At 49.0% G+C, this 10,078-nt stretch overlaps 5 protein-coding genes across 5 annotated transcripts; 1 reads left to right on the forward strand and 4 right to left on the reverse strand.

Annotated features, from left to right (window-relative positions):
* Positions 1-69: 69 nt before the first annotated feature.
* Positions 70-312, reverse strand: M431DRAFT_495476 (hypothetical protein; the record flags this gene model as incomplete). Its single annotated transcript, XM_024917365.1, has 1 exon — positions 70-312. The coding sequence occupies one exon, from the start codon at positions 310-312 to the stop codon at positions 70-72; it is 243 nt and encodes an 80-aa protein (XP_024774938.1).
* Positions 313-724: 412 nt separating this feature from the next.
* Positions 725-1,564, reverse strand: M431DRAFT_508663 (hypothetical protein). Its single transcript, XM_024919142.1, has 2 exons — positions 1,175-1,564; positions 725-1,117 (listed from the first exon to the last, which is right to left on the reverse strand). Exon 1 carries the CDS (start codon positions 1,447-1,449, stop codon positions 1,207-1,209), a length of 243 nt encoding a protein of 80 aa, XP_024774939.1. The 5' UTR covers positions 1,450-1,564; the 3' UTR covers positions 725-1,117; positions 1,175-1,206.
* A 909-nt stretch (positions 1,565-2,473) lies between these two features.
* M431DRAFT_5825 (hypothetical protein) lies at positions 2,474-3,958 on the reverse strand (the record flags this gene model as incomplete). The annotated part of the gene is made up of 1 exon (XM_024921518.1): positions 2,474-3,958. One exon carries the CDS (start codon positions 3,956-3,958, stop codon positions 2,474-2,476), a length of 1,485 nt encoding a protein of 494 aa, XP_024774940.1.
* Positions 3,959-6,085: 2,127 nt separating this feature from the next.
* M431DRAFT_495480 (hypothetical protein) lies at positions 6,086-8,284 on the forward strand (the record flags this gene model as incomplete). The annotated part of the gene is made up of 3 exons (XM_024917366.1): positions 6,086-7,270; positions 7,341-7,488; positions 8,271-8,284. 3 exons carry the CDS (start codon positions 6,086-6,088, stop codon positions 8,282-8,284), a joined length of 1,347 nt encoding a protein of 448 aa, XP_024774941.1.
* On the reverse strand, positions 8,239-9,843 carry M431DRAFT_51148 (hypothetical protein; the record flags this gene model as incomplete). Its single annotated transcript, XM_024919661.1, has 3 exons — positions 8,239-9,296; positions 9,411-9,691; positions 9,761-9,843. Coding segments are annotated over 3 exons (1,422 nt in total), but the record flags the coding sequence as incomplete, so codon positions are not given.
* Positions 9,844-10,078: the final 235 nt, after the last annotated feature.

A 10,078-nucleotide genomic window follows, 5' to 3' on the forward strand; every position in this document is an offset into this window, starting at 1 on the left:
CTCATGGTTGCCCAATTTGCGTAGAGGATTCTATTGGATAGGATTCAGAACGCGATACATCCAGACGGCTTAAAAGTAAGGGAGCGTAGCAGTGATCCAGCAAGCTGCTTGACACACCCCGAAGGTCCTGTTGCAAGCTATAACTGTTGCAGGAGCCGAAGCTGCTGCGGTAGCTCCCCAAGTCGCGCCGGCGGCTCCATAGCACGCCATAACAACTCCAGCACACCCGGCTTGACAGATGCGGTATGCGATGGGGCCAGCGTTGGAGGTTGCTACTCGAGTTGAGATGGAGAGGACTTTGAAGATATGCATCGTGCTGTTGCGATGGCTCAGCTAGTGGGATAATGTATTGATTCGCTTTGTGAGTATATACCCAGGGTATATGTAGGTATTGTTCTGATGGCGCAGGCGTGAGGTGTAGCTAGTCGAAGAGCAGTAGGGTATAATACCAACTATATGCCTGGTTATATGACATGTGTAGAGACCGCCAGAGGCTAAGATTCAAGGCATATCTACAGGGATAGTAACTGAAGTAATGGCATTATGACATAGTGAAATATGCCACACACGAGCAGTTACTCTATAGAAGCAGTAAAGTAAGGACTATAACACAGTTATTTCATGGGTTACCATAGGATGCCGACCACGGCAGCTTACATATAAGAAACTTCATTATATGTTTCGTCAGTGAAGCATTAAAAGAGAAGAGTAAATTATAGAATACGGGAAATAATAAAGAAATTTACAGAGTAAATGAAAAACACTAGCATATATAATCCCTCCTTTGCCCCGAGAGGATTGATATAGCGGACATAAGTAATTATTTTAACGATGCAGCCCGGCGCTCAAAGTAAATACCTAAGCTAGTGCCTGGTAGGTATCCCATATGTGTACGTCCAAGCACGGTAATGGTCGCTAGGTAGCTAGTGAGCCAAACTGCAGAATGAATTCTTTTCCTTGCGTTGATACGATGCCCCTACCCCTACCCAATTATCCCCTTTCTCCCCGTAGTTATTGCAAAACACCATAATCCATGCCTACAATTTCCCCCACGCAACCCCAGACTCAAATATGCAAACCTAGCCAAGCTTCCCTTGGTAAAGATGTCTGCAAGCGTATAAAATCGAGGTTAGCTTCGAGCACACAAAGCATTTGGAGACAGTAGCTGGCCTACTCATAGCGTATAGGCATCAGAATCTCGAAGGCTTAAGGGCAAGGGAACGTAGCAGCAGCCCAGCAGGCTGCTTGGCATGACCCGAAAGCCGAGTTGCAACCTATAATTGTTGGACCAGCTGTAGCCCCTGCGGTTGCTCCCCAAGTGGCGCCCCCAGCTGCATAACAAGCCGTCACAACGGCAGCACACCCGGCTTGACAGATGCCGTAGGCGACGGGACCGGCATTGGAGGTTGCTGCCAGAGTCAAGATGGCGAGGACTTTGACGATCTGCATTTTTTTATGGCTGTCGTTGTCGTTGATGTGATAGCTTAGTAAGTGGGAGGATGGATTCTTTTGCAGTGTATAGGTATTTTGTTCTGGTGTGGGGAGGTTGCGATGCGTCTGGTTGAAAGGTAGGAAGAAATCATCCTGCTCGTGACCTGTGGCTACATACTTTATATGTATAACCACCTAGAGCTAGAATTGAAAGCACATTCGCCCAGCAAGTGACTTCAACTATGACGTTATGCCGCGATGAAATGTGCCGCTTACGAGCAGTTACATGTACCCTGTGTTGGTAGAAACATGCGGACTGTGACACATTCAATTGATCGGGAGGCCTACAAATCAATCGGGAGGCCATTGATTGATTGGGAGGCCTTCGATCACGCGCCGGCCACGACAGCCTACATCCGAGGAATTCGATTACACATACATTGCCAGTGAGGGATTACAAGAAGACAAAAACAAATCACAGAATACGGAAAATGACAAAGAAGTCCACATACCTAGGTAGGGCAAAATACGGTATGTATGCGGTGGTATAATACCTGCTCTGTCCCAGGAGGATAGATGAAGTAGACACAAGCAATAATTTCGACCATGCGAGCTAGCGCATTCTAAATAGGTAAATACCTGGGTGCCTGGTATGGTTTCCATATGTGTACACCCGAGGTGATGGTCGCTAGCTGCTAGGTTGCGACACAGGCTGGGGAAGCTCGGAAAGAAGTTGGACCATCTCGGGTTGAGACATGGTGGCATATTCAATCACAAGACGAGACTTGCTGTTGGCGGGTCTCAGCCAGACCAGGAGTCCTGTTCTCTGCGCATCTGTAGTACATACTCGTATTTGCCATCTCAATGTCCCGTCCTGCCAACGGTGTCTCTCTGATCTATCATCGGAGACTTTGTTGAGACATTTGTAGGAGAATTTGAGACAAGCGATATAATTATTCCCCAGTATTTGTAAGTATGATTCTACCTTTCAAATAAATATGTGCCATCTATCGCAGTCTACATGCAGTAACACTGTCATCTATTATTTGGTCTTCTTGGCCTCCCTCTTAGTATACACCAATCCATCTCGCATACTCCCAAACCATAACGCCCATAAATCGACGACCAGATTCAGACGTCCATAAAACGGGCCTTTGCCCGTGACTTTCGGGATCCGGTCTGCGGCCTTGACGAAGTATGAACTCTTTGCATTCGTACTCAACATTCGCGGCATCCCCTCTGTCCTCTCAATGACTGGGACGACACTTGACGCGTTGTCCGCCTCCATCTGCTTCACCACTCGAATGGCCAGCCTTGTCATGGAATCCGCGCCGGGAGTCCACGTCGTGGTCACATAACCAAAAACGGACGCTAGGTTAGGTATACCTTCGATTAAACACCCTCTCCACGCGTACTGCTGTCCGATGTCGATTTCCTTGCCGTCAACTCGAGGCTTCATTCCGCTAAGGACCTGTATGTGCAGACCAGTGGCCGTCACAATGATGTCTGCTGGCAGCTTGCGTCCGGATTTGAGCACGATTCCATCCTTCTCAGCGGTGTCAATCACATCCGTTACAATCTCGACGTTATCGCGGTGCAGGGCGTTGAAGAACTCGTCATCTGGAGTTAGGCACAGACGCTGCTCAAACGGGCCGTAAGTGGGATTAAAGTGAATTGAAGCATCAACTTTCTTTGGCAATTTCTTGTCCAGATCTTGCGTAATAAGAAAACGTCCCAAACGGGGAAATGACAGGCAGAGTTCGGAGATGAAGACTTCAAACCAAACGTCGATAAATCGGCCAATCCAGTGCACCCACGCCAAGGACAACCACGATGACAGAAACTTCTCGAGGTCCGAGCTTCTCTTCATTGACACAACATACGACGGCGTCCGCTGAAGCATCGTGAGAGACTTTGACTTTTCAGCCATCTCTGGCAACAGCGTAACGGCGGTTGCTCCGCTGCCGATAATTACGACGCGTTTATCGTTATAGTCGAGGTTCTCTGGCCACCACTGCGGGTGAACGACTGTTCCTTCAAAATTCTCAATGCCGGGCACGGGGCTGTCCAATGCCTTTTCATACGAGTAGTACCCAATGCAAGTGAAGAGAAAGTTGGCCTTGATCAGCTTCTTGGAGCCGTGGACATCAATCTCCAGGGTCCATCTCTGCTCCTCGGTGCTCCAGTCACTTTGCACAACTCGGTGTCCCAACTGAATCTTGTCGTAGGATCCGTCTGTCCTGGCAGCATCCTCAAGGTACTCGCAAATCTCAGCGGCCATGGCGACCTTGTGAGAGTGTTTCCAGGGGTGCCAGGGCAGGCCAAAGGACCGGAGAGACGAGTCGCTGCGCATGCCCGGATACTTGAAGAAGCTCCATGTCCCACCGATCACATCGCGGGCCTCGAGGATGGTGAAGGACCGGTGAGGAAGGTCGGTTTTCAGCCGGTGAGCAGCGTTTATGCCGCTGAGGCCTGCACCAATGATGACAATGTCATGTTCCTCAATAGGCAATTCGGTGTCAGCCATTTGATGCTACGCTGAGAGACTCCTCCACTGTAGGCGAGACGCGTGAAGAGTTTGAACAGCAACAGCAGGAGAGAATAAGGGTCCTGTCGTCTTTTTTCTTAGCTTCTCGAATTCGTACCGGCGCCTCCTATTTATTCTCTATCTCCCGGGCACGCTCCGATGGCGCCACCAAAACTACTTAGTAAGTCAATCGAGTCAATTAGCCGTCTACTAGCTGCTGTCGTCGCCGTGCCTGGCAATTGCATGGATATGTGTGCATTAGCGATGGCGGGGGTGTGCCGTACAAAAATAGCCCTCGAGTTCCATTCGCTGGGCCCTACCCGGTGAGCAGCTCAGTTAAACCGTGCCGACGGGGGAACGGAGCTGGTGACAATTCCGCGGGTTGGCAGGCGGAAGATGGAGAATTTATTGTCTTTATGCTGGCTGCCGATTGTCTGAGTGAGATGGCGAGAAAGTTGTCGTAACGAGTCAAGTGCCAAATACATGTACCCATAGATCTCCCTCACCATGGTACAACACTCCTCTTACTAAGATATCAATGGATGCGAATATAGGTGTTGCTAGGTAAGTGCGTATTAAGCCCCTGATTCTCCAATTCTTCTTTCACATGAAAAACATCAGTTCTTTTTAAAGACTCCTATCACTGTCCAATCGCATTGAGCACTCGTATCTGTGTAGTGATGTACGAATTCCCGCCTTGTCCATGCTAGTCGTCCCACTGAATGTCACCAGCCCGGCTAATGTTCAGCTCATTCTTTTCGGGTATCCTTGAGTTGGCTGACATGACATGGCCCCATACGTCTAATAGGCAATTACCTTTACTGACATACCGGTACAGTATGATAACCTATTATGTTCCACCCTATTGATCAATCGGACGCTAAGAGTGTGCGTACTGTATTTGACAGCTTATCCACCGATATAGGGTTACCTTAGTGCCGTGTGCTTTGGCTGCGTGGATGCGTAGATCATTCTAAACGCTTTTGCTTTTGGTGCCGTCTTTCTCGTTATGTGTGTATACTTATACGTTGACGACACACGTTGCATTGGCAGCTGAAATATGGCAATGACAGATGCTCAAGGCGAGATGTGCTCCACGAGTCTCCCCGTTCATTGTCCAGCGCCATGGACAACAGTACAATTATTTGATGCCCACCAAGGTACCTGCTTGTACCCATCTACACTACAATAACACTTTCTTCACCCAATGATACGGCATAGACACTCATCATCAACAGCAATTCTGCCTTGAGACTCGTACAGCAAAATCCTACTTCCATTGAAGCGCCCCACACCAGCTTTGGCCTATTGGAATTGGAAGCCCACGGGTGGGGCACGATCCCGCATCGAAGCAGCTAGAAGGTACCTTGCCGTGTATTTTATAGACCCCACACCGGAGTTGGATTCTTTCGTCCAGAGCTGATCATCTCCAAGTTTTTGTTCGCCTTGTCTTTCTTCCCAAGCATCACTCACCACTGCATCTACTGTCTCTTGTAAACGGTTCTGCTATTCACCATGGCTTCCGCAGACGAGCTCAAAGCTCTGGGCAACAAGGCCATCGCCGAAAAGAACTTTGACGACGCTATGTAAGTTTCAACTTGTTTGCTTGCGCTGCCAATCACCCCACCTGACCCCTCCGTCCCTCGTCCCTCGTCGTCACACTCAAGGGATCCGATCCAAAGACTGACATTTACGTTTTTACTTTGCTTGCAAACAGCGACAAGTTCACCCAGGCCATCGCTCTTCAGCCCGAAAACCACATTCTCTACTCCAACCGATCTGCCGCATATGCCTCCAAGAAGGACTGGGACAATGCGCTGAAGGACGCCGAAAAGACGACCGAGATCAAGCCAGACTGGGCCAAGGGCTGGGGACGCAAAGGCGCTGCTCTTCACGGCAAGGGAGATCTGCTCGGAGCAAACGATGCGTACGAGGCCGGTCTCAAGCATGACCCAAGCAACGCACAGCTCAAGAGTGGCCTGGCCTCTGTTGAAAAGGCCATGCAGGCCGAAGCAGGTACGTCTTATTGCAGAAACCAACACGCACAGTAGCACTAGAATATAGAACATTGCTAACACAGAATCTGATACAGGCGGCGGACTCGATCCTACTGGCGGAATTGGAAACATGTTCAAGGACCCGAATCTCATTCAGAAGCTTGCCTCTAACCCCAAGACGAGCGGCTTCCTGGCCGACCCCACATTCATGGCCAAGCTGCAGCAAGTTCAGCAAAATCCTCTTAACTCGCAGGATCTTTTCAGCGATCCCAGAATGATTCAAGTCTTGGGTGTACTGATGGGCGTTGATATGGAGATGCGCGATAGTGCTCCCGAGGGCAGCGAGTCTTATGTTGTGTCTGATGACAAGGATACTCCCATGACGGATGCACCCAAGAAGCCCGAGCCAAAGAAGGAGCCGGTACCCGAGCCGGAACCAGAGCTGGACGAGGAAGCTCTAGAGAAGAAGAAGAAGAAGGAAGAGGCCGACAAGGAGAAGGCTCTTGGCACCGAGAACTACAAGAAGCGAAAGTTTGACGAGGCTATCGAGCACTACAGCAAGGCATGGGAGCTCTACCAGGATATCACCTACCTGAACAACCTTGGCGCAGCTTACTTCGAGAAGGGAGACTACGACAAGTGTATTGAGTCCTGCCAAAAGGCAATTGACGAGGGCCGACTCATCTATGCTGACTTCAAGCTGATTGCCAAGAGTTATGCCCGTATCGGCACTGCCTACGAGAAGAAGGGAGACCTTGCTCTAGCAGTCGAAAACTACAACAAATCTTTGACCGAGCACCGAACTCCCGATGTTTTGAACAAGCTCCGTGCTGCCGAGCGAGCAAAGACTGAGGCTTCTAAGCAGGCATACATCGATCCTGCCAAGGCTGAGGAAGCCCGTGAGGAGGGTAACAAGAAGTTTAAGGAGATGGATTTCCCTGGTGCTGTGGCGGCCTACTCTGAGATGGTCAAGCGAGCACCCGAGGACCCCAGAGGATACAGCAACCGCGCAGCTGCCTTTGTCAAGCTCTTTGAGTTCCCCAGTGCTCTGGATGACTGCAACCTGGCCATCAAGAAGGATCCCACCTTCATCCGGGCCTATATCCGAAAGGCCCAGGCCTACTTTGGCATGCGCAAATACTCCGAGTGCGTGGACGCTTGCGACGAGGCAATGCAGGTTGATGCAGAGCACCACAAGGGCGCCAACGCTCGCGAAATTGAGCAGCAGCAGCAGAAGGCTTTCTCAGCCATGTACTCAGCCCGAGAGAACGAGTCAGAGGAGCAGACTAGACAGAGGCTGGCCCAAGACCCAGAGGTAAGATTTCAACTCCTTTCACATGGATGTAGCATTTTGAATGGGCACTTGCTAACAAGAGACTTTGTAGATTATGGGCATAATGCAAGATCCCGTTATGCAGTCCATCCTGCAGCAATCGCAGTCTGACCCCATGGCTCTTCAGGAGCACATGAAGAACCCAAGCGTGCGGTCCAAGATCCAGAAGCTGATAGCTGCTGGTGTCATCAGAGTTGGAGGTCGGCCATGAGACCAAAGGAACAAAAGGGGCAACGTTTGAGGGTAGTGTAAATCTGGAGTAATGAGCCAATGAATTAAGTCATCTTTAATGTAACTCTATATAGCTTTCGCAAAATTTCTCAATTTTTCGATGATTTGTCTACTTTCTCGACTGCTCTTGATGCTCCTCGTGATGTCAACAGGAAACTAACACGAGGCGCTCTCGAGTCTGAGGCCAAACATTTGCAAACGCTTATCTATGTATGTTCACGTAAAACTGGCCTCTTTCAGTCAACAGCTCACAATTTTCGTCATTTACATTTCGCCATGGTCTTCCCCATCAGGCATCAGCTGGATAGCACGGTCTTCGTCAACCCGCGTGCCAGATTTATCAGGTCCCATTCGCGACTTTATGGCCCTTTGCCAAAACTCCAAATCATCACCTTTTGCGCGCAACGAACCTGCGAAGAAAACAGGAATCAGCGATACACCTACCGTCATAAAAATCAGCTAATAGTATTACAGCTATATCTTTTGCATCTTTTAGGCTAAGTGAATTATATTTCTCTATTTAAAGATTGTAACAAAGCATTAAAAACCAAATGTTCGAATATAAGTAATTAGCCAGCTGGCTTCTATAGAGAATTATGTATAGATATACATAGTTCTTAACACCATCCCTTTGTACCAGTAGAATTAGGGTACGTAAATCCAGCAATGTTCACCAGGTTGATTAGAGAATCTGTGGTGCCGATTCCTATCCCTGTTCCTCCATGTGCACCAACTAAGGTTGCTTCTAGAGGAATACCCCGATGAACGGCATCAACGAAAAATGGCATGGCGTGTGGAGTATCCCAGCGCATCACGGGTCCAGGTCTAGGATTCACAATGTCCGCATCGATGATGACGACTTCAGAATTGTTGAACTTCGAACAGGCCGGCGCGGCAGCAGCCCATGTCCAGTCACTTGCGTGTGGGTTCTCATTCTTCCAAAAAGATAGGAACTGGACATTCTTATCTTGCTTGATGAAAGGATTCTCATCGTCATATGTAATTGTTTGGAACTTGCCACCGTTGACATTCTTGTAATAGTCTTTGGCTATTTCCGGGATTACCAACTTGGCCCCAGCAGCAAGGTAGTCTCCCACGCCACCTGCGTGATCGCGGTGATGATGCGACGGGACTACGTGCGTAATGCTCTTGCCGGGGTAATTCTCTTTAACCCATTGCAAAATGATTTTGCTTCTATGGGGAGCGGCATCAGTGATGACAAGTCCGTCTTCGAATTCGACCAGGAGCTGCACATAGTCAGGCACAGTTCCCACATAGAGGTTGACGATCTGTGGTACGTTTCCACCTGGAAACACGGGTTTCGCGACAACAGATGAGACATTGTTTTGCTGGCCAAAGGGTCCGAACCAAAGCCCTGTCTCGTAAAACTCGTGAACTTCTGACCGAGGGTACTCGTTATCTGTACGAGGCAGTTGAGCCACGTTATCGGGGGGACTACCAGCAGGTGGAGGTGGCGGTACTGCTTTGAAGTAGCCATCTGGAAACTGAGGATTGGCGCTGATTTGACTAATCGTGTAGTCCTCGAGGACATAGACTTCGTTGTAAATCGTTTGTATCCGGTTAGGGTATTTAAACGTCTGCGATTTGCCAAAAGACACCGACGCATAGTTAGAGAATACGACGTCATTAGTTGAAGGACCATAGATTTCATGAGTTTCCGTCGATCGAATGGCGTAAGGCAGCCCCGTATCATTATGGACAAGCAACGCCAGATTCGCGTTCGGAAGTGACAGTGTCGGATAATCAACGCCGGAGGCTTCAAGGCTGGTGACAGAGTAGACCAACTGCGAGCTAGAAGCTTCAAATTGCTTCAAAACGCCCAATAGCGCGGATTGCTGGGCAGAATGCACGAGATAATCCGTGAGGTAACTATCAGCGTAGCCAAAAGGTACCGATGGATCATCGACGCTGCCACCGACGTTGAAGCAAGCCGAACCATTTGAACCGGTCTGGACTACAAGACTGTAGTCCAACTTTCCATCCCGGTGTGCATGAGCCCAGAAATAGTCATAAGTCAGGTTCCGGTCAATTCGCTGGGTGATAAGAGTGTCTGAAAAGTCGAAAGAAATAGTCGATGTCGCTCCGGTTGCAATTAGCTGATCCGAACTGTCAAGACTGTAGCTTTGAGACAGCGTTGTACTTCTATAATCACTATAGGCATTGGGTAAGCAGGTTTACACCATTGATAAACATGTATGCTTTAGCATGGAGAATACTCACGAAGATTGCAAAGTCAGTCCTTTGATATCGTTCAAAGCCTGGAGACCCCCGAGGGCATTGATAGTTCGGGCCAAAAGGTCTGAAGTATTGCTGTCAGGAGAGTTGACTTTGGCGCCATTAACCAGGACTGGTAACAACACAAGACGGACTTGAAGCTTCATGATTGCGGTGGTGTGCCCTTAAGCTCCGAGGTCAGAAAATCAAGTGCAGAGCATTTCATATCATTATAAAGAATTGTACTGCCTATATGCGGAACTTGAAATTGGACAACCCCACGCGATTCCAGGGGCTCTCTCACATATGACAATCATGAAAAAG

This window comes from Trichoderma harzianum (assembly GCF_003025095.1).
Source record: "Trichoderma harzianum CBS 226.95 unplaced genomic scaffold M431scaffold_6, whole genome shotgun sequence".
In the NCBI taxonomy this organism is placed as follows: Eukaryota; Fungi; Ascomycota; class Sordariomycetes; order Hypocreales; family Hypocreaceae; genus Trichoderma; species Trichoderma harzianum.